General features: G+C 40.6%; 1 protein-coding gene and 1 non-coding gene across 3 annotated transcripts in view; one reads left to right on the top strand and one right to left on the bottom strand.

Moving 5' to 3' along the window:
• Positions 1 to 24,676, top strand: part of MELK (maternal embryonic leucine zipper kinase) — an 88,131-nt gene that overhangs the window by 49,952 nt on the left and 13,503 nt on the right. For both annotated transcript variants that reach the window (XM_066256739.1, XM_066256740.1), the window contains 4 exons: positions 3,795 to 3,881; positions 14,086 to 14,217; positions 19,924 to 20,046; positions 23,562 to 23,793. In XM_066256739.1, coding sequence (XP_066112836.1) covers positions 3,795 to 3,881; positions 14,086 to 14,217; positions 19,924 to 20,046; positions 23,562 to 23,793 — 574 coding nt within the window. The remainder of the gene's footprint in view (positions 1 to 3,794; positions 3,882 to 14,085; positions 14,218 to 19,923; positions 20,047 to 23,561; positions 23,794 to 24,676) is intronic.
• TRNAI-GAU (transfer RNA isoleucine (anticodon GAU)) lies at positions 17,490 to 17,565 on the bottom strand. Its single transcript has one exon. It is a non-coding gene; the product is annotated as a tRNA-Ile (tRNA).

Below are 24,676 nucleotides of genomic sequence, written 5' to 3'. Positions count from 1 at the left end.
TGGGTCGGTCATGTTTTGGCATTTACAGAGTGCCTTTGCATGTTATGTTATTCATCTGTCTCTCCTGCCTTACAGAGCTGTTGCAGGGATCAAATGACTTATGTATAGAAGAGGTATAAGGGATTGTTCTTGCTTTTCAAAGTCTTTGCTCTTCTCTCTAGATGCTGAGTTTCTTCAAGAGTGAATGATAAAAATAATTCAGATTTACTTGGATATTTAGGGTATAGAGTCTATTCTGTAACTCTATGCATGATCTCCTGTCATTTTCACACGTAGCTCTAGTACCTAAGTATTATATCAAATAGAAGTTATATTCAGTTCTATTTTCTGCCCTACTGAACAGGAATTATAGTAGGCACAGATAATCCAAAATAATTGGCTAGCTTTTGGTATGCCTTTTTGTACTTAATTTAACTTGAGTATATATGGCTGAGAATTCAGGTACTTAAAGTACTGAGCCATATTTTTCAGACTTTGGTGTCTTCTCCACCTCACTCTTTTTATAATTTTAAATTTAGGGGCCCAGGAAAGAAGATAATACCTCCTTCCTATCCTTCCTTCCTTTTTCACACATACCTTGTAGTAAAGATACAGAGCAGAAGGCTTTGGGGAAGAGGGAAGGTATTTTTGTTTTGTTATGTTTTTATTTATTTTTTAAAAATTTTATTTAAGTGAAAGGAGGGGATATAGAGAGACAGACTCCCACATGTTCCCTTGACTGGGACCCACCCGGCAACCCCCATCTGGGGCTGATGCTCTGGCTATCTGGGGCCCAAGATTGCAACAGAGCTATTTTTAGCACCTTAGGCAGAGGCTAGGATTAGTGTACTTGAATCAATCAAGCCATGGCTGTGGGAGGGGAAGAGAGAGAGTGAGAGAGAGGGAAAGAGGGGAGTGGGAAGGGAGAAGAAGCAAATAGTAAATAGTTGCTTCTCCTGTGTGCCCTGACCAGGAATGGAACCCGGGACTTCCACACTCCAGGTTGGCACTCTACCACTGGGCCAACTGGCCAGGGCCCATTTTGTTTTATTTTTAAAGGAGGGCAACTTTAGTTCATGGAGGGAACCCCAGAAATCTTTCCCTTCTTGTTTGAGCAGTGATGATATTATCAAGAAGATGCCTAACTGGGCAGTAAATTTCAGGGCTTCTGAGAATGAGCCCTTCCTGAAGGGTGAATTTATAGTTTTTGGAGCTGCCAAATTTAAAGCAACACAGTGAAAACTTATCCTTAGCACTTTAGACTTTCGTAGTACCATGAGTATGCACCTTTCTGGTCTCCACGTTCTCTGTAGTCTGTGAGGTTGTGCTCCTAGCAGCTGGTCATGCAGGTCATCGTCTCTATTATTCTTCTATTTTCATGACGGCAGCATGACTTTCTCCTGAGCCCTTTGTTACAAGTGTGATGTCCAGAACAAGGGAAGGTAACGATATTGTTCTGCCTTGTGTTGGGCAAACCTCTCTTGGCATATTATGTTTGGTTCTGAACACCTCACCTTGAAGGTCACTAATGACCTGGACTGTATGATAGGAAGAAAGGGCCTGAATAGTAGGGGGAGTTAATCATTAACATGGAGGTTAAAGGAACTGGAAGAGAGAAAACTTGAGTAGGAAAGGTTATCTATAATAAGAATATTCAAATTTCCAAAAGATATTTAGGGTATAGTCTATTCCGTAACTCTATGCATGATCTCCTGTCATTTTCACACATAGCTCTAGTACCTAAGTATTATATCAAATAGAAGTTATATTCACCAAAGAAGTAGAATTATGACTGATAATAATAATAACCATTTTATTTTATTTTATTTTTTTGCTACTGTCTCTTTTTAAAATTTAATTTAATTTTATTAATTTTAATGGAATGACATTGATTAAATCAATTAGGGTACATAGATTCAGAGAAAACATCTCCAGGAATAACCATTTTTTTAAAAGTGAGAGGCGAGGAGGCAGAGAGACAGATTCCAACATGCGCCTCAATGGGGGTCCACCCAGCAGGCCCCCTACTGGGCGATGCTCAGCCCATATAGGGCTGTTGCTTGGCAACTGAGCTATTTTAGTGCCTGAGGAAAGGCCATGGAGCTGTCCTCAGCACCTGGGCCATCTTGCTTGAACTAGTTGAGCCATGGCTGTGGGAGGGGAAGAGAAAGGGAGAGAGAGAGAAGGGGGGAAGGAAAAGGGTGGAGAAGCAGATGGTTGCTTCTCCTGTGTGCCCCGACTGGGATTGAACCCAGCACTTCACATGCTAGGCCAAGCTCTACCACTAAGCCAACTGGCCAAGGCAGCCATTTTTTTTGAGGGCGTGTTCTATTCAGATATTGGACTAGGCACTCCACATATGTTACATATATCACAAGGCAGATGTGATCTCTTTTTTACAGATGATGAAACTGAGGCTCAGAGAGGCATAGTAACATGCTCAAGGTCACGCAGTTATTTAATGATGTAACACTTAAAACCGAGGTCTGTCTAATTCCAAAGCCTGCTATCTGTCAGATTATATTGACTCGCAGTGGATAGGGATCACTGGGAGATAAATCTCAGCGTACAGGAGGGAGAAGCTTATTATCCCAACTGTTCTGGAGAAGGAGGACTTTAAGCAGAAAGTGAAACATCACTTATTGGGGCTGTTGTGAAGAGACTTCTTACATTGGAAAGACTTTAAAATTACATTTCTTGATTCTCTTCTTGTGATTTTATGAACTTCTGTGGGCCAGGGCCAGGCCAGGCCCTTCCCACTATACATTTTTGGCGATCCTTGTTTGGGTCTGAGAATCCATTTCTAGCCCTGTCTTTGGTGAGGTCCCATCATGCAGGGATCAGAATATTTGGATGATTTCTATCTTTAAGCAAAATAAAGTTTGTCTTGAGGCTGTCTTACTTCTTTTTTAAAATTGTGCTTTGCCAGTACCTTCAGCATAATGATGATTGTGCAGCCCCGAGGCACTTTATAAGGGCTCCTTGGATTGTGCTAAACCCAAACATAACCTGGGGGCAATATGCTACAGGTCTGAGCCACTCTCACCCGTCTCTTGTACAGTCACTGGTTTTAGATGCCCAGGCGACTGCTCTTTGACGAAAATGCCAGTGCAGGTCTTCTGGTAGTTCCGGAAGGAGTATTTAGTCCCTTGGCTGCATAATAGAATTTATTTTGTTTTGTTTTGTTTTTTTGACAGAGAGAGAGAGTCAGAGAGAAGAACAGATAGGGATAGACAGACAGGAAGGGAGAGAGAAGAGAAGCATCAGTTCTTCGTTGCATCATCTTAGTTGTTCATTGATTGCTTTCTCATATGTGCCTTGACGGGGTGGGGGTGGGGTCCAGCAGAGCCAGCTACCTTAGGCTCAACCAGCGACCTTGGGCTTCAAGCCAGTGACCTTCGGGCTCAAACCAGCTACCATGGGGTCATGTCTATGATCCCACGCTCAAGCCAGCGTCCCCAGACTCAAGCTGGTAACCTCAGGGTTTCGAACCTGGGTCCTTGCATCCAGGTCCAACACCCTATCCACTGTGCCACTGCCTGGTCAGGCTGCATAATAGAATTTTAACAATTGATCAGATGATGGTGGGGCTGTGAAGGGCTGGGAGCAAGCTCATCCTAAATTATTGTTATCTGTTTATATCTTCAAAAATTATGGATAATGTTTATTCTTACCCAAGAGTTTGACAGACTCATGTTGCTTTTATATTTTGGTGTTTGGTTTTACAAGGTAATTATGGTAATTAAAAAAATTTAAATCAAATATTTTATAATTTTTTTTTCATTTATAAGTGTATAAAAACTTTTTTTTTGTAGCTTATTCACCTTGATGAAGATTGTGTAACGGAACTTTCTGTGCACCACCGAAACAATAGGCAAACAATGGAGGATTTGATTTCATTGGTAAGAAATATAGCATGAAATTGAGAGTAATATCTTTTAATGTTTTTTATTTACTTGTTCTTGATTTTATCAGTACATTAAAAATTAGGGCAGCCTGACCTGTGGTGGCTAGAGAGCATTGACCTGGAACTCTGAGGTCGCTGGTTGGAACCGTGGGCTTGCGTGGTCTGTCTTAAAAAGAGAATAGTGTAGCACTGTCAGACCTATGATTTTATCATAGCTGTAACTGTTGCACTTATTTTATATTCATGTATGATATCCATTTAACTCTTTAAATGTCTGCTGGATAGCCTTTTCAAAAATGACATTGATTAAAGAGAATTATAGTGGAAAAAAATGAAGAAACAGAACAAACTTTCTGTATGTTACAGATGTAGAGATAGTCCAGGGAATTGACAGAGTTCTGCTTTGGATTACTTTAAATTGTCTAACGTGGAATTATGATTCTGCTGTAGAAATAAGGTAAACACAAAACACTTTCTTACTTAAAAGCAACCCTTTAGCATCGCATGGCCCCTACGCTTATGAACCAAATACCATGAAATCATTTTCATGATTTCTGGTGTTAGATTATTTTATATTTTAGGTATTTCAGTTGCTTAATTTCTAGATTACACATTTTCTACATACAGAGGCACTCAGGGCCTTCCGAGTATAATCTAGAGGCTGGGCTGGGATTGCACCCAGATGCAACTCTTGGTCTCAGTTCTGTGTTTTTTATCACCTGTGATTTGTATTGGTTTTCTTTTTTTCTGTTTTCTAACTTGCAAGATAAAAGCCTTTGAATTTTTTTTTTTAACTAAACAAAATTTTGCTAAGCTTCAATTCTTTTAAGTGAGGAGATAGAATGGAATTCTTTTGAATGGCATAGTAAGCAAAGGCTCTGGAGTATGTCTGGAAAACAGAATCATAATTTACCTTTTTGTAGAATGAAAAGGAATGACACGAATTGGGAATTGCTAAAGGATATGTAGGTCCTCAGTCTTTTACAATGAAAATGTGAAGTTTTTATGTAAGTAACTTTAAAAAAATCACATAACTTTTTCTTTGGGATGATCTTTAATAGAAGTCTGTATTTCGGATACATAAAATTTCTTTTTAAATTTTAATATAGAAATTTTCAAACACCTACAAAAGTGGAGAGAATAGTGCAATAACAATGATCTTCCATGAGCTCATCATCCAGTTTCAACAGTTATTAACATTTTCCCAATTTAATTTTTATCCCAACACCCTTCCTCCCTGCACTTTCCAGCTGGAGATTTCAAAGCACATCTCATACATTGTGTCTTTTTTTTTTTTTTTTGTATTTTTCTGAAGCTGGAAACAGGGAGAGATAGTCAGACAGACTCCCGCATGCGCCCTACCGGGATCCACCTGGCACACCCACCAGGGGCAACGCTCTGCCCACCAGGGGGCGATGCTCTGCCCCTCCGGGGTGTCACTCTACCTCGACCAGAGCCACTCTAGCGCCTGGGGCAGAGGCCAAGGAGCCATCCCCAGCGCCCGGGCCATCTTTGCTCCAATGGAGCCTTGGCTGCGGTAGGGGAAGAGAGACAGAGAGGAAGGTGGTGGGGGGGGTGGAGAAGCAAATGGGCGCTTCTCCTATGTGCCCTGGCTGGGAATCGAACCTGGGTCCCCCACACGCCAGGCCGACGCTCTACTGCAGAGCCAACCGGCCAGGGCCTACATTGTGTCATTTTAGCCAGAAAAAATTTGGTATGAGATTCACAAATTTAAAAAACCTGAATCTTAAATGTAACACTCAGAATTTCAAGAATCCTTGAAAAAAGTCTTTAAAATAGTATCCTTTATGTTGTCTCTAAAGACATTTTTTTTAAAGTGAGACAGAGACAGGAAGGGAGAGAGATGAGAAGCATAAACTTATAGTTGTAGCACTTTAGTTGTTCATTGATTGCTTTTCTTAGCCTTGACTGAGGGGCTCCAGCAGAGCCAGTGACCCCTCGCTCAAGCCAGTGACCTTGGGATCATTTTGATGATCCCATGCTCAAACTGGTGACCCTGCACTCTAAGCTGGTGAGCCCGTGCTCAAGTTGGTGACCTCAGTGTCCCAGATTGATGCTCTATCTACTGTGCCATCACCTGGTCAGGCATCTGTAAATACAATTTTGAAACTTAGAAGTGAAGTGGAACTAGGAATTGTCTTCTTTACTTCTGGTGCAGAAAACAAAATAGATAATGAGGCATCACAGAGATTGTTTTCCTGTATTACATCTCTCTAAATTCCTCAGTTATTCTGAGAGCTAGGCATGACCAAGATCAAGAATGCTGTGATGAAAGTTATAGTTTCTTTTCTTCTGTACTCTTCCCTCATTGTTAAATGTTTGTCTATATCTGTGCTCATTTTCCAGTCCTAGGGATGAATAGAATATATCTCCTTAACCTTGGCTGGACTCTGGCATTACCTGGGAACTTGAAACTAATCCTGATCCTCAGTCCACCCTCAGAGGTTATGATCTCATTGGTTTGGGGTATGGCCTAGGCATCAGACTTTTTAAAAGCTTCCTAGATGATTGCATTGTGCAACCGGGAGTTGAGAAGTACGTACTGCTCTCGAGTCTTGCTATTCAAAGTGTGCTCTGGGACCAGCAGCATCAGCATCATGTGCTGTTTATTAGAAATGCAGAGTCTCAGGCGCCACCTCAGATCTGCTGAATTAGAATCTGCATCTTAATGAAATCCCCCAGTGACTCATGTATATTAAAGGTGGAGAAGCCTTGGTGTATGCCAGGATTCTCAAGTGGGAGTGAGTTTGCCCCTCAGGAGACATTTTTGGTTGTCATAATTGGGGTTTGTGTATGTGTTAATGGCATTCCTGGTAGAGGCCAGGGATGCTGCTGAATATCCTAAAAATGCACAGAATAGCCACTCACAGTAAAGAATTATCCAGGTCAAAGGTCAGTAGGGTTGAGGTTGAGAAATCCTGGTCTAGCTAATGTCAGAGAATCACATTGGTCTTAAGTACTTTCTAGTTTACAGAGCCTCAGGAAAACCAGGTTTGAGATCAGTTGTCTTATTTTTCTGTTATCTAAGGAGCTCTGCTTTTATTTCTGGGCCAGTTTAGTGTGACTCATACTGATATGGTGCTGCTAATTTTTGTGCAATGAGAGAGAAACAATATTGTTCCCAAACATTCAACTGATTATTGTACATAAACAAAAGCGCTCTCAAATTGCCTTTTTTTTTTTTTTTTTGCGGAAGTCCGAGTTCCATATGTCTCATGATTTTGAGCCATCTCATTGTAGCCCTCTTGAGATCCCGAACAGTGGTGGTAGAGCTTCCACTTCATTGGTTTTCTTACTTTTCCCTTATTCTTCCAGCTCTGAATAGCTCTGGATTGTGGGAGCTGCCAGTCATCTGGTGGGGGAACTTTACTAAGGGTCCCATGTGCATATGAAAACCTGTTCAGACCAAGTCATCCTTTAACTCGACTCTGGCAATGCAAATGCCCATGTATTCTGGTGATGGGAGTTTAAGATCGAAGCCCTCTGGAGAAAGGTCAGGGGAAGGATAGTGGGCTACCCCTCAGTTTCTCAAACCTCTGTACCAATAGCTGCCTTTCCTCAGCCCCGGTGCCTGGGCAGTTCTTTAATATTCAGCCCGCCTGAACAAAGATGGGATTTAAAAATGTTTTTAGTTTTATAGAAATGGTACTTTCTTTATAACAGGTAAACTTGCTTTCAGACATTTGACTTTCAAAAGAGGGAACTGTCTAAAAGATAAGGAAGGCATTGGTTGTGTTAGAATTGTGGGTTGACATCACCTGAAAGCGTAACTAATGTGTTGATTTATCTGTTATTCAACACAGAACTCCCCTGTGCACCTTATCATAATGAGTAGTATGCAGTAGCTATAGCAGAAAAGTTATAAAAAGAATGCTTTTTTTTCGCCGTGGGGGAAGAGGGTTTGGAGGATGGTTGTAAAACTCCTAGGCATGCTTAGAAAACTCCATCTAGAACTCTTAGCACTGTCCAGGGATTGTGTGCAATGCCTGGGTTATGCCATTGTTGATAAGCAAGTGGCGGCTTGTTTCTTAGCCATTCATGGTCTCTAATTAGTTTATAGCATCTTTTTATAAAAAAGTGGCTATCATAGATGAGACCATAAATGTGGGAGGTGGAAAAAAATCTTTAATGTAGTTTTTGGAAAGTGAAGAGTGATTCTGACTACATAGTTTTCACCCAGTTCCCAGGTACTTTCTCCATGAAACCTTTTCTGTCCTTCCCCCTGCCCTGTCTGGATTAAAGGTAATATTCTGTGATGATTTATCACAGTAGTTTATACTTTTCCCATTAGCTGAATAGATCCAGTATATAAATTTCAAAGCATTACTATACTTTTGGCCATCTAAATATTGACTGATAAAATTTATAAATAAAAAAAGAATCGAAGTAGACCTCTTTGGATCATGTGCTTTGTGAGGCGATACACAGCATTTAAATATAGTTCAATATTATTAAAATTTAACACTTGCAAGGCAAAGAGTCTCATAGACTTATGAGTACATTATTTAGAAAATTTCAGGTAAACAGTGGATTGAAGAAACATGTTTGCATCCACCACTTTCTAAAACCTCACTAAAATAACAGGGATAAACGGACAAAAACTTCACAGTGAAGAGACTAAAAGAGTAGACAAAAGTAATGTCACTAAAATTTTGAAAGATATATATATATATATATATATATATATAAAATAGATAAGCGGCAGCTGGAATAGCATGTTGGAGAAAGCCGGGAGCCAAAGTGCCTGCAGTGTGAAGGGGCAGTAAGCACATTGATTAGAGCGCAGAGCTTCACAAAGGCTTAGGGACCAGCGGTGCTAGGAACCTGTGAAGTCAGGGAAGTGAGCAAGGTGGGAACCCAGGACATTGGCTGCAAGTGTATATTAGAAGCAGTTAGACCCCTAGGTCCTTTTTCTACTCTGTACAGCATGGCATCCACCTCTTCCCCACCCCAACAGGAGATAGGAGACATTGAACAAGAGGCACTTTTATACCAGACAGGTCGGGGTGATAAGCTGTTTTGAAAAGGATGCATGGACACACATGTCCTCGTATGGGACAGTGAACTGCTGCCTCTGACCCCGTGTAGTGTTCAACTCTAAGAATGCTGGAACTAGGATTTTAACCTATTTGCAGGGAGGGGGGAGAAATATTGGAAGATTCATGTCTAGAGAAAAGTAAAAAACAAACAAACACCACAGTCTGATGTAGTGTTTCTATAATGAAATGGTATTACAGAGTAACTATATTTATTTTTATATCTGGACACATGCCACAAACCAGTGCAGCTAGTAATTCCTACTATAAAAATCAGTGGCAGTTCAGGTTTCCTGTCTGTTTACCTTAGAGCAGTGATTTTCAGCCTTTTCATCTCATGGTACACAGCAACTAATTACTAAAATCCAGCACACCAAAAAATATGTTTATTTGCTGACCTGACAAAAAAAGTAAGCATAATTTTGATTTATTCATACCATACAGCTATTGTGTTGGCTGTTGTCATTTTTTTATTTGACAATCTAAGGCAGTGGTAGTCAACCTGGTTCTTACCGCCCATTCCAGCTTTCATGGTGGGCGGTAGTGGAGCAACCAAAGTATAAATAAAAAGATAGATTTAACTATAGTAAGTTGTTTGATAAAGATTTATTCTGGGCCCTGGCCGGTTGGCTCAGCGGTAGAGCGTCGGCCTGGCGTGTGGGGGACCCGGGTTTGATTCCCGGCCAGGGCACGTGGGAGAAGCGCCCATTTGCTTCTCCACCCCTCCCCCCCTCCTTCCTCTCTGTCTCTCTCTTCCCCTCCCGCAGCCAAGGCTCCATTGGAGCAAGGATGGCCCGGGCGCTGGGGATGGCTCCTTGGCCTCTGCCCCGGGACGCTGGAGTGGCTCTGGTCTCGGCAGGGCGACACCCCGGAGGGGCAGATCATTGCCCCCTGGTGGGCGTGCCGGGTGGATCCCGGTCGGGCGCATGCGGGAGTCTGTCTGACTGTCTCTCCCCGTTTCCAGCTTCAGAAAAATACAAAAAAAAAAAAAAAAGATTTATTCTGCCAAACTTAGCGAAAATCTGACATAAAGTACTTGGTAAGTAATTATTATTATATGCTTTACCTTGCTGTAACTCTGCTTTATAAATATACTTCTCTACTTTATAAATCACCATTACTGTGGAACCAGTGGGTGGTTAGAAAATTTTACTACTAACAGAGATACAAAAGTGGGCGGTAGATATAAAAAGGTTGACTACCCCTGATCTAAGGGAAAAGAGGTCGGTGCCCCTGACTAAATAGTCAGGTATTGCATGTTTTAAAATTCTTGTTGCATACCAGTGTGCCTCTTGCGGCCCACCTTTGAAAAGTCCCCAAGGTGATAAGCAGCCCCAGATTACACATAGAGTCTTTAATTAGCTGTGTTATTATAATTCTTCACTTTTAAAATAGAGACAGACAGTCAAAGATCAACAGATATTTGAGGAAAGCCTCTAACATAAAAGCTGGAGGTCAAAATAAATGGTGTGGGGTTGGTGGGGGGAAGGAAGAAAAAGTAAATATACTCAGAAAAAACAGATAGCAAGAAGTGGAAAAAATGGCTAAGAAATGATCATTAATATTCTCAGAGATAGAAGAAGCTATTTCTTGCTTGCAATAGGAATAAGATGACTAAAAAGGGACATTTCAAGAAATCGCTTTTGAAAATTTAAAAGATGACCACAGAAATGAAAAGCTCAGTAGAAATGTTTGAAAATGAGTTACTGTGAAATCTTTCAAAAGTAGAACCTAAAGACAGAGATGCACAAATAGAAGAGAAGGGGTAAGAAAGGTCCTACATACAAATAATATAAGTTGCAGGAAGTTTTTTTTTTCCCATTTTTCCGAAGCTGGAAATGGGGAGGCAGTCAGACAGACTCCCACATGCGCCCGACCAGGATCCACCCTGCATGCCCACCAGGGGGCGATGCTCTGCCTCTCTGGGGCGTCACTCTATTGCATCCAGAGCCATCCTAGCCCCTGAGGCAGAGGCCACAAGCCATCCTCAGCGCCTGGGCCATCTTTGCTCCAATGGAGCCTCGGCTGTGGGAGGGGAAGAGAGAGACAGAGAGGAAGGAGAGGGGGAGGGGTGGAGAAGCAGATGGGCGCTTCTCCTGTGTGCCCTGGCTGGGAATCGAACCCGGAACTCCTACACACCAGGCCAACGCTCTACCACTGAGCCAACTGGCCAGGGCCTAAGTTGCAGGAAGTTTTAAAACAGAAGGAAGAGGGGAAGAAATTGTTGAAGAAATAATCCAGGACTGAGTTTCTAAGAACAAAGGTGCTTAATCAGTGCTTAGCAGAATGGATGAAAATAGATCTATACAGGGGCCTATTATAGTGAAATTTCAGAAAACTGGGGAAAAGGAGAAGATCCAGAAAGTTTCAGGGACAAAAACTAAAAGATAATACACAAAGTCTTGGGAATCAGAAAGACTTTAGATTTTTTTATAGCTATACTAGAAGCGAGAAGACCATGGAACCATGCCTTCAAATCGAAAATTATTATCAACTTAGAATTCTATACTCAGCCAAACTAGAATCAAGTGTGTGGATAAAATGCAGTCATTTATCAGACATGCAAGCTCTCAAAAAATTTACCTCTCATTTATCCACCCTTAGAAAGTTACTGGAGGATGTGTTCTAGGAGAACAAGAAGGTAAGCCAAGAAAGAGGATCTAAAAAACTGAGGATACATTGTAAGGTAGAGGTGAAGGGAATCCCTAGACCAGTAGTTCTCAAACTTTTTGAAGTTGGGGCACATTTAAAATCCTACAAATAATTATAAGCGCACTATATACAAATTTCTGTGAAATATGTCATAACAATTAAGTCAAATATTAAAGAAAAAATATAAAGTCCAAGCATGCTTTTATGGTAATTAAATGAAATAAATATGACAAAATTAAATTTATTCTGACATTAAACATTTTTATGTTACATTTTTTGAGTTACGCTTTTTATTTTTATTATTATTATTATTTTTTAAATTTTTATTTATTTATTTTTTACAGAGACAGAGTGAGTCAGAGAGAGGGATAGACAGGGACAAACAGACAGGAACGGAGAGAGATGAGAAGGATCAATCATTAGTTTTTCATTGCACATTGCAACACCTTAGTTGTTCATTGATTGCTTTCTCATATGTGCCTTGACTGCAGGCCTTCAGCAGACCGAGTAACCCCTTGCTGAAGCCAGCGACCTTAGGTTCAAGCTGGTGGGCTTTTCCTCAAACCAGATGAGCCTGCACTCAAGCTGGCGACCTCTGGGTCTTGAACCCGGGTCCTCTGCATCCCAGTCCGATGCTCTATCCACTGCACCACCGCCTGGTCAGGCGAGTTACGCTTTTTAGAATTCATAAAAAATAGGGGTTAAAAATTTAAAAATGACAAAAAAGTTATCTTTTTATATATATAGGTACATTCTTAGTAAGATTTAGTAAATTCAGCAGGCTCTGGCACAAATGTGTTGTTTTTTCATTCTTGTGTTTATGAGAATCAGAAATAATATAATGATGTGTTAACAAAAAGAGCAGTATTTCTGTAATGAAATGGTATAACAGAGTAACTATATTTATTTTTATATCTGGACACATGCTACAAACCAGCGCAGCTAGTAATTCCAGGTTCCAAGTGGGAATGGTGCATAAATAAGAAAATACATGAAATTAAGAAAATACACTTAAAGAAATAAAAGATGGGGTTGGGAGGGCCCTATAATTGCTTCTGGCAAGAACAAAGTATGTCTAAAAACCGTATCTTGCTTAATTTATAGGGCAAAGTGAAGCCATTAGCAAATCAATGGTCTCTGATCACATTTCCAAGGCAACCCAAGAATTTTATCAAGTACAGAAAACTCCCACCATACATATCATCTTAATTTTACACCAAAGGATAGAAGAAACTTGCCTCCAGTCTTTCCAGGGAACATGGGGGTTAGTGTAAACAATCCAGCACCACAGCTTAACAGCCTTTTGCAACCTAATCAGGCAAGTGAGGTTGGGGGTTGGGCAGACTGTCAGCTTACAGCCAATTCCCCACACCTCTGTCCCCCCAAAATCTAAACTCCAAAAACCCATTGGTTTTTGGTCCCCAACAGGCACATATTTCTCTGGATTACCATAGGGCGCACCTGGAAATCTTCTAGGGTGCACCAGTGCGCCCTGGCACACACTTTGAGAACCACTGCCCTAGTTTAGACTAAAAATTGAGTTGCAGTCTGAGAAAGAAGCCAGCCTAGAGTGCAGTATGGAATGCAGACAGCAGGTGGAATGTCTCCAAAAGGGAGACAGAGTAGTTGATATGTGTGAACATGTTGAGAGGAGGTGAAGAGTGTTGGAGACTGTGGAGTTGAGTGGTGAGATGAATAACTGCCTTTAAAAGTTTTAACTTCTGGAAAATCCAAGTTATAAAAAAAGGAAATGCAAGGATAGCACCATGTGTGGTTTAGCTGCAGGGCTGATACTCACTCAGTGTGGCCATACTAGTTGTTAAGCTACTAATAGTTATTTTATATACTGATTGATAAATAACTACTACCTGGAGTGCCCTCCCTGTTGCTCTGTTACCTCCCCTAGGCCCTGATCATCTCCCTCTAGTCCCATCTTAAATCCATCATTAAAAGGTTAATAATTGGCATGACAGGGATCCTCAGGACCCTACTCCCCTCTTGACCTTTCCTGATTGGTTAGTGTACTAATTAAGTGTTTGAACATTACTTTTATTTAGTTGTGACTACTGTATATTTACATAATATGAGTGTTGATTTATTAAAATTATGATAAAATTATAAGAGGAGGATGCAGGGAGATGTGTGTGGGGGAGGGAAGTAAGGAATTATGGTAGAGCTAAGTTCTACACAGTAGGAAATCTACAGATAATACCTGCAACTGAAGAAAAAATTCAAGCTGTATAAATAATTAATTTAGAAATATAGAAAAAATACCTAAAAGTGTTTAAAAGTGGTTCTTTCTGGGGAGTAGGAATGGGTGTGTGTGGGGGTATTGGGGATTGCTGTTTTTTATTGTATGTCTTGTAAAGCTAAAAACAATTTGGAATTCTGAATGTCTGTTACATCAAGGAAAAACATTAATTTAAAACAGAACATTATTTCAAAAGACAACTTTCATCCTCTAAACAACTTGATTTTCTTTTCCTCCAGTGGCAATATGATCATCTCACAGCTACCTATCTTCTGCTTCTAGCCAAGAAGACTCGGGGAAGACCAGCTCGTTTAAGGCTTCCTCCTTTTTCCTGTGAACAAGCCAGTGGTACCCCACTCACAAACATCAAGGTAAATGTGAGAGCTTTCTGTGTGAGCACCCACTGCGTATGCCCTGTGCCCGTGCTGCTCTCCAGTGACACACCACTGGGAAAGGCGGCTTTGCTGGCATCAAGGAGCCAGAGGCAACAGATTTTATGATTTAAATATTTTTGATGGGAAAATGGGAAGTTCTGAATTTGAACTCTAAAATTTTGAATGTTAACATGACATTTTAAAAAAAAACCTCCCTTCCCCTTATTTTTACAAAAATAATTCCTGATTGTTGAGAAAAATTTTAAGCCACAGGTAAGAAAGGAAAATAGAGTAAACCTACATATCCCTAATAGTTTATATTTTTCTGTGTCCTTAGGGTCTGTTTTTAGTATGTCCATTTATATAATTGATGTATATGTATGTGCTTTTAAAGGATACAGTATTACTGAATTGTGGATAATTTTAAAAGTTGTTGGGAGTAAGACCTATGAATACAGGACATATATTTATTTATAGGACATGAAATATTTCAATGACTATTTTGATATTCATTTATATTAAGAGTTTAAGTTTTTGTTTGTTGAGCAGTAGCAAGAGATCATGTAATTCAAATTCTTTGTGTGAGTTAGTTGTAACTAAATTATTTTTGTCTATTTTGTCATTTTTGTCTCATTTTCCTTTGTCTTGAACATTTGAAATGGCAGAGAAGCTTTATATATTTGGAAGCACTGTGTCATTCCTAAATGCTCACATTAATCTCTGTGTTAGTGTTTGTATCTCTCATGGCTTAGAATTCTACCTTCTAAATCAGTGGTACTCAACCTGGTCCCTACCGCCCACTAGTGGGCGTTGCAGCTTTCATGGTGGGTGGTAGCGGAGCAACCAAAGTATAAATAAAAAGATAGATTTAGCTCTAGTAAGTTGTTTTGTAAAGATTTATTCTGCCAACCTTAGCGAAAATCCAACATAAGTAATTATTATTATATGCTTTACCTTTCTGTAACTCTGCTTTATAAATTTTATAAAGTAAAGTTACTTCCCTACTTTATAAACCACCATTACTGTGGAACCAGTGGGCAGTTAGAAAATTTTACTACTAACAGAGATACAAAAGTGGGTGGTAGGTATAAAAAGGTTGACTACCCCTGTTCTAAATAATACTTTGCCTGATGGGTGTGGAAGTTTGTAATATACCGCATCCCCCATGTATAAGATGAACCCTTTTCCAAAAATTTGGGGTCTAAAAACTGGGTGCGTCTTATACAGTGGTTTTAGATTATTTTTTACTTGCATTTCTCGCTTTTTTGCACGGATGAGGAGTTGTATGAATTTTATGATGCATAAAACTTGAGTTCAATAACTTTATGTAATACATTTTTTTTTTCAAATTTTGGGCCCCAAAATCAAGGTGCGTCTTATACATGGAAGTGTCTTATACATGGGGAAATACGGTAATCTTTTCTCAGATTAATTCAGAGTTAGTTTAAACACTTTAGCACTAGGAAACTGAACTTTTATTACTCTCAGAGAGATGGTTAGCCCTTTTTAAGGAATCCAGTATAGCCTAAATGATTATGCAGGTAAAGTGATTTTTTTCCCCTTTTAGGTCTTAAAACTAAAAAAAGTTAAAATGCAGGCCCCCCCTTTTTTTTGGAACCCCCCCCCCTTTTTTTTTTTTTTTTCATTTTTTTTTTCTGAAGCTGGAAACAGGGAGAGACAGTCAGACAGACTCCCGCATGCGCCCGACCGGGATCCACCCGGCACGCCCATCATGGGCGACGCTCTGCCCACCAGGGGGTGATGCTCTGCCCATCCTGGGCGTCGCCATGTTGCGACCAGAGCCACTCTAGCGCCTGGGGCAGAGGCCACAGAGCCATCCCCAGCGCCCGGGCCATCTTTGCTCCAATGGAGCCTTGGCTGCGGGAGGGGAAGAGAGAGACAGAGAGGAAAGCGCGGCGGAGGGGTGGAGAAGCAAATGGGCGCTTCTCCTGTGTGCCCTGGCCGGGAATCGAACCCGGGTCCTCCGCACGCTAGGCCGACGCTCTACCGCTGAGCCAACCGGCCAGGGCTGGAACCCCCTTTTTAAAATTCCCTTTTAATACTTCATTTAGATCTCTCTTTTTATCACTTGTCAGTCATGTGCTTCAGATATAGTGGGTCTTATGACCATGCCAGACCTAACTTGTCTCCCTTCTTCCCTCCCCAGTTGATCTTTGACCAAGCTAAGAACTAAAAAATGTTAGTGCAAGTTGTCTGTTGTGTAAAGATATCTCTGAAGTGAGATAATTGTATTCCTTGGATGGTTTTCTGGTCCGGTCTTAGAGAGTTTTGTTGAATACCCCACACCCAAGCAGATCTTTTCTCTGTGGGTTTTATGGTCAGCCCATCAGCCATCTTGCCCATGTCACCAAACCCTTTAAACTCTCAGACTCAAGTTAACACCGTTGGATACAGGACACAAAAACATGAGCTTTGCTTCTGATCAAGGTCATCTTAGAAAGGCATTAGATAGCTGTATACTTAGAATAAATACTTCATCTAAAGTTTTGAATTCATGATACCTCAGTTAAGAGGTCTGAGGCATTTTCCTAAGCCATTGGATTTTCTAATATCTGGATGGGCCTGGTCTCAATTCATGTGTTTGTAAGATTCATAAAGTAACTGAGTGGAAAAGATCTGGGAAGGAATTTACTCTTAACTACTATCTAATGAGCATTTACCTAATAATTTCATTATTTGGGCATTCATATTGTTGAACCAGTTTTTGTAGCAGATAGATATTTTAATGACAAGAAATGAAGTAGAAATCAAATTTTGGGTTCTTTTCTCATCTTTATGCAAGTGATTGGGACTTGCATCAAGCCACATAGTCTCTTTGTAATATTTTTCCCCTTTGGTTAAATCACCCCTTTTCTATGTCTTAAAATACATACATATATATATATATATATATATATATATATATATATATATTTATTTATTTAAATTAATTAATTTTTTTTTTAGTATTTTTCTGAAGTGAGAACCAGGGAGGCAGAGAGACAGATTCCTGCATGCGCCTGACTGGGATCCACCCGGCATGCCCACCTGGGGGTGATGCTCTGCCCATCTAGGGCATTGCTCTGCTGCAACTGGAGCCATTCTAATGCTTGAGGTTGAGGCCATGGAGCCATCCTCAGTGTCCGGGCCAACTTTGCTCCAATGGAGTCTTGGCTGCATGAGGGGAAGAGAGAGACATGAGGGGAAGAGAGAGACAGAGAGAAAGGAGAGGGGGAAGGGTAGAGAAGCAGATGGACGCTTCTCCTGTGTGCCCTGGCTGGGAATCGAACCCAGGACTTTCACACATCAGGCCAACGCTCTACCACTGAGCCAGCCGACCAGGGCCCAAACCACCCTTTTTCTTTAGGGAGTTGTTTATAAGGAAGTAAGTAACCCTGAACTGTTAATCAATAAATGAAACTTACAGTTAAACAATAATATAGTCTGATTCAAGAATCACAGAAGACTACATCATCATCAACATCATTAGCATTTTCAGACCCCATGCTAGGCTCTAGGGAAAACAATATCTAAAATGTGCTTGGTTTCTAACAGTTATGTTACACCATAATCAGAGTAGATCAGTGATTTTCAAACTTTTTTATCTCATGGCATGTATAAACTAATCACCTAAATTCTGCGGCACACCAAAAAATACATTTTTTGTTTATCTGACAAAAAAAATAGGTATTGGCTGTTGTAATTTTTTTATTTGACAATCTAAGGGAAAAGTGGTAGCTGATTAACAATTTCTAAGGGAAATTGCTGTAGATGATTAGTGCCAGCTAAGGGGCTAGAGGTATGCGCTAGGGTAGTGGTCGGCAAACTCATTAGTGAACAGAGCCAAATATCAAATATCAACACAACAATTGAAATTTCTTTTGAGAGCCAAATTTTTTAAACTTAAACTATATAGGTAGGTACATTCTTTATCGAGGTAGTGCCCACATGTGGTATTTTGTGGAAGAGCCACACTCAAGGGGCCAAAGAACCGCATGTGGCTCGCGAGCCGTGGTTTGCCGACCAGGGTGCTAGGTGCTTTAGGGATGGCAGTGATCACCATGGGCGATCCAAACTGGACCCACAGTCAAGTTTAGAAAAATGGAAAAGGGAGAGCACAGTATTCAGGGCAAGGTAAGTGTAATTAATAAAAGCCTAGGCACCTAAATGTGCTTGATATATTTTGTTGACAATGGCTAGACTTGTTTAGCTAAAATGAAGAGTTCAAGTGTGAGGTAAGTGAAAGAGGTAGAGGGAGAGAGCGCATGAGCTGGAAGGGTAGGTAGGAGATTATAGGGAACCCCAAAATTCCATGTCAAAGGGGTTAGACTTTATGCTCTTGATAATGGGAACCATGGATTTTTGAGCAAGATATGACATTGATATAACTATAATTTTAAATAATTCATTCAGTGGCATATAGAATTGTTTAGTCAGGAATGTGTGTGTGCTGTAGTGCCCATAGCAGCCGTCATTCATACAACACTGTACTTCTCCCCATGAGCCTAGACTTGGCTTTAGTATTTTTCTCAGCCTAGCACTCATGTAGCGAGGTCTAGTTGTTGGTAATTGGCAGTCCTGGAGAACTCTGTCATTCCTGCTTGAGAAAGTGGGAAGATTGGTGGCAGAGCCTGTATTCTCTGTTTGAATAGTTCAGATCCAAGATTTGTCCTTGAATTAAAACAGTAGCAATGGGACTGGAAAAGAAAGGATGAAGTGTAAGAAATTGAATTAAAATTGCTTGGCCAGGTTAACTAGATGTTGAGGGAAAGGGAAGGAGGGAGAAATAAAAAAAACCAGTTATGCTCTATTGTCTTAGAATTTAGGGTGTATTTGGTATAACCTTAGTTTATAGAGAGGAAGAATGTGGGAAAATAAATGACTCTTGTGGTATTATTTCCAAGGACCTTAAATATCCTGTCTTCAGGACATTTTTCATAAGGCTGTTTTATTCCAAGTATGAATGGCTAACTACTCTGTATGTTCTTGTATCTAAGAAACCTGTATTTCAAAGTTGTTTCCCTTTCATCTTGTCAGAACTTTTATTTGTAGATTTGCAAAAGATTTATTTGTCTGGCATTAGTGATTATTTGATACTGTTAAGCTAAGTAGTATTGCCATTAAGAATATTCCAGGCCCTAGCCAGTTGGCTCAGGGGTAGAGTGTTGGCCTGGCGTGTGGAAGTCCTGGATTCACAGTCAGGGCACACAGGAGAAGAGACCATCTACTTTTCCACCCCCCCTCCCCCGTCTGTCTGTCTGTCTGTCTCTCTCTCTCTCTCTCGCACGTGCATGCTCTTTCTCTCTTCTCCTCCCACAGGAGGAGAAGAATGGTTTGAGCAAGTTGGCTCCGGGTGCTAAGGATGGCTCCATGGTCTCATCTCAGGTGCTAAAATAGCTCGGTTGCGAAGCAACAGAGCAGCAGCCCAAGATGGGCAGAGCATTGATTGCCTGGTAGGGGGCTTGCCGGGTGGATCCTGGTCAGGGTCTGTCTCTTTGCCTCCCCACCTCATGTTCTATGATATTGTTTGAGATTCTCACATCTAATAATCTGAAATAAAATTTTTTGACTTTCTGTTTTCTGTACTGAATGGTTAGCTCCTTCAATATACTCTCTCTCATCGTCTCTGCTTCTAGGGCCTTACCCTGTGGTGAGAATGTACTATTTTAAAAATTGAATCATGATTCTTTTATTTTTTAATAGTCAAAGAACCTAAGTCTGGAAGATGTGACCACAAGTGATGAAAATTATGTGGCCGGTTTAATAGACTATGAATGGTGTGAAGACAGTTTATCAACAGGCGTGGCTACTCCCCAAACACCACAGGTTGGTTAATTTTAATACTATTTAAAGCAGGATATATTGTCTCAATTATTAAAACATCTAGGCACTAACATGCAATCTAGTATGTGCTTGCAAACTAAATGAATTCCGAAACCGATGAAAACGTTAATGAAAGATTGTTGGAATGTGAATGAAAGGGACGCCAGTTGTTTCCAAGGTGAAGAAGGCCGAGATCCCATTTTGTAACACTTTCCTACTTCTCTCTCTCTCTTTTTTTAATGAGGTATAATTTACATGTAGTTAATAGTTCGATACACTATTTTAATGTACAGTTCTGTTTTGACAAATGCATGCAGTTGTGCAACCACCACCAAAATAAAAACAGTTCTATAGCCTCCAAGTTCCCTGTGCCCCTTTGTAGTCTACTCCCTCTCCCCCCCAACTCAGAGCAGCAACTGATCTGCTTTCCTCTCCTTTTGAAAATGTTTTTATCCTACTTGGAGTTTGTTGAGCTTCTTGGATGTATAGTTAATATTTCTCCTTTTCCCTCTGCGGGGCTCACGCATTGCACACTCCGTCCTTTGGCAGGGAATCCAGCAGCAGGTGTGCATGTCTGCTTAGGGAAGCTCACCAGAGACTCCACATCCAGTTTTTCCCGGGCGCTGCTTACTCAGGCACTTTGCCTCTGTGGTCAAGCACAGTCACAGGAATTCTAGACTTCCAAAAGGAAACAGGTGTTCACCATACATCACACTTTTTGTAGTCTCTACACCCTGGTACAGCAGGGTTCAGTGCCCCAGCCATACAAACTGACTTGGTGCTGGGAACTTTTTAAAAGCCGAGTTCCCAACTCCAGCCAGAACCTGCTATGTTAACTCTTGTGTACAGCAAGGCCCCTATTGTATATGTGGGGGTTCTACAGGGTATTAGAAGTGGAATATCTTCAACTTTACCAGATATTGTCAGTTTTTCCACCAAAGTGGTTGGATTAATTATCCTTCAACCACCAGTAGAAGAGTGTTCCCGCCGATCTACATTCTTATCAATACTTGGTATTTTAGCTATTTAATGTTTTCTAATCTGGGGATAGGCATCTTTTCATATATTAATAATAGTTCCTCTATCTGGTTGGCTGAATTTCTCTTGTTCTTCCTAAGGCCAGTTTCCTCTTTCTCTTGCTTCTTTGCTTTCACTTATATATTTTAGAATCATATTGACAAATTCTACTTACTCAAAAATTGAAATTAAATGTTAATTTAAGATTCAAATTGGGAAAAAATGTAATATAGATCCTTAAATCCCCTATCCATAAACACAGTACACCTCTCCATTTATTAAATTTCAGTTAATTGCTTTTAATAAAGTTTTCTAAATTTCTGCAGAAAGGTCTTCATATTTTTTATTAGATTTAGTTCTAGGTACTTTTTTTTTTAATTACTACAGTATTGGGTAGGTTTTTAAAAACCATATTTTTGTAACCTTCTGGTACTGGTGTATATATGAAATGAAATTGATTTTTGTGTATTGATCTTACATTCAACAACTTTCCTAAACTCTAATTCTATTTGTCTACTTATGGTTTTGAGTGCTGTACTTAGAGAATTATATCATCTATGGATAACAGTTTTGTTTCTTCCAATTCTTATGCCTTCAATACCTTTTTCTTTTATTACCACTTTTAGTTGTCCTAGCAGGATAGCAGGCATTCTGTGTTTTCTCAATTATAAAAAAAAGGCTCTGTGGGAATATTTGAGACTTGGACTGAGGAAGGGGTTGAGAACTTGGGTTGTGTTGGATTCAAGGCTGCCTTTTAGATAGGAGTTATGTTTGCTTCTAGCATGCTCCTGGAACACAACCAATTTAGAACTACTTAAAATTAAGTTCTAGGCTTGCATTTCTGGACTATGCACACAGTATGAATTTGGGCCCCTAGCTTAGGTGAAGATATCCTGTGGTTACTTAACAGATTAATAAAGGAGACTTTTTATTTTCCCTCCTCCAGAGCTAAGGCCAAGATAGATACATTTTCTTGCTGACTCCTTTGAAGGGCAGATTTATATTTAATTTACTTTCTTATTTTAATTACAGCCCTTCCTGGCTATTCATGGGAACTTTATTTATTTTTTATTTTTATTTTTTTGTATTTTTCTGAAGTTGTAAACGGGGAGGCAGTCAGATAGACTCCCACATGTACCCGACTGGGATCCACCGGCATGCCCACCAGGGGGCGATGCTCTGCCCATCTGGGGCGCTGCTCTGTTGCAACCAGAGCCACTCTAGTGCCTGAGGCAGAGGCCATAGAGCCATCCTCAGCGCCCAGGCCAACTTTGCTCCAATGGAGCCTTGGCTGCCGGAGGGGAAGAGAGAGACAGAGAGGAAGGAGAGGGGGAGGGGTGGAGAAGCAGATGGGTGCTTCTCCTGTGTGCCCTGGCTGGGAATCGAACCCGGGACTCCTGCAGGCCAGGCCAACATTCTACCACAGAGCCAACCGGCCAGGGCCCATGGGAACTTTAGATCTAACTTACCACCTAGCACTGGTCTGAGGCTTCTGTGGTGTTAAAGCCTGTGCCATGGGGTAGCTGAAATAGTAGATAGATGCCCGTAGGGCAGTAAGCAGTCTCATCCTGGGTTACGTTTCTGGATTCATGGTCCTGTTTTTAGTTTGACGTCTAAGGACTTTCCTTACTTCTTTGCAAGCTCAGCCATAAATTCAAAAGGATTAAAAAATATTTTCTGGCCCTGGCTGGTTGGCTCAGTGGTAGAATGTTGGCCCGGCATGTGGATGTCCCAGGTTCAATTCCCAGGCAGGGCACACAGAAGTGACCATCTGCTTCTTCAGCTCTACCCCTTCTCTCATTCTCTCTCTCTCTCTTTCTCTCTCTCTCTCTCTCTCTCTCTCTCTCTCTTCCCCTCCTATAGCTATGGCTTGGTTGGTTTCAGCTCATCGGCTTTGGGAGCTAAGGATGGCTCTGGGGAGCCTCCACCTCAGGTGCTAAAAATAGCTCAGTTACGAGCATGGCCCCAGATGAGCAGAGCATTGGCCCCAGATGGGGGTTGCCAGGTGGATCCTGGTCAGGAGTCCATCTCTCTATCTACTCTCCTCTCACTTGGAAAAGAAGAAAAAAACATTTTTTTAAATTCAACATTTCTGTTATTTTAACATGGTTTTTCTGACCTAATTATTGACTAAACTTTTATTTTTGGCACATTTTAAGAGACAACCCTTGGAAATCTAGGTATGGGAAGCAATTTGGGGGGATTTATTTGTGGCCATTTTCAATACTGCCACAGGACCTGGTATGTTTGAGTAAAAACTTGGCCTGAAACATATTGAAAATTACCTGTCAATAGAACAGACTAAAGTGATGATCTACATGTACTAAAGAGAACAGAATGTACATTTTCAAATTTCCTGGTATTACCAATAATATCCTTTTGATATTATTTCATTTTATTAAAAATGGTACAAGGTAATTTGCAAATGATTAAGGCATGTTGTAAAGAAATTGACTTTTCTTCTTCTTCAGTGTGCTTTATCCAGTGAATTTTTTTTTCAGTTTGCCAAGCATTGGACAGAATCAAATGGTCTGGAATCTAAATCATTAACTCCAGTTTTATGCAGAGCATCTGCCAATAAATTAAAGAACAAAGAGAACATATATACTCCTAAGTCCACAGTAAAGAATGAAGAGGGCTTTATACTCCCAGAGCCAAAGACTCCAGTTAATAAGAACCAGCATAAAAGAGAAATACTCACTACACCTAATCATTGCACTACACCCTCGAAAGGTATTTGCTGAAACACCTTCAAAGTCTATTCTTCTTAGCATGCTAACTAAATGTACAGCAGGTCAGAAATGACTAGCATTGCTCTCGGGAATGTCTTAGGAGAAACCAACTTGCTTTTTTATTATGTTATTTGCATTAGCTGAAATGAAAGCGTATTAGTCAACTTTTAATTTTTCTCAAATGATATTTTTTTCTTTTATATATGTATAAAGGTGAATTATAGCATCATAGAATATCAAAGCTGAAATCAAGTTAGAGCTCGTTTCATCCACCTGCCTGAGATTCAGATGAGAGAAGTGCTTTGCCCAAGGTCATCCAGGGTCAGATTTTGCAAGCCCCTTTGCTTCCACTAATAATGATGAAACTGAAGCCTCTGCTGAACCCTTCTTACTCATCTTGGACTTTCAGTTCTGGTATCTGATCCTGCTGTGCCTTGTCCTACCTCCCACACTCCAGCAGGCAGGGTAAACCTGTGATGCCCTTCCAGTTATCTGTGTCCAGATACTGCAACTCCCATTTCCCTGGTTGCCTCTCCAGCTTAATCATCCCCAAGTATTGAAGCTATTTCCTTTATGACATCTCAGTGTTTTGATTGCTCGCCTCATCTAAACAATTCTGTTTTGTCAGTATGCCTCTTAAAATAGTGTCTGGAACTGAACCCAATCTTCTGTGTTGGGTCTTACCAGGATAAGAACATAAGTGTCATGAGAGTAGGGATTCTGCTGTGTTTATTGCAGCCTGGCCTATCACATGATTACATGGGGTGGGAGTGGCTATATGTCTGGTGCATAGTAGGTGCCCAGTGCCTCATATAAAATGGGGCCATATCTGTTGAACAAAGGAATGAATAAATTACAGTCTGAAGGGATTTAATTTACCATGA

The sequence above is a fragment of the Saccopteryx bilineata genome, chromosome 2 (assembly GCF_036850765.1).
Source record: "Saccopteryx bilineata isolate mSacBil1 chromosome 2, mSacBil1_pri_phased_curated, whole genome shotgun sequence".
Taxonomy (NCBI): domain Eukaryota; kingdom Metazoa; phylum Chordata; class Mammalia; order Chiroptera; family Emballonuridae; genus Saccopteryx; species Saccopteryx bilineata.
This window is presented reverse-complemented; position numbering and strand designations above follow the sequence as displayed.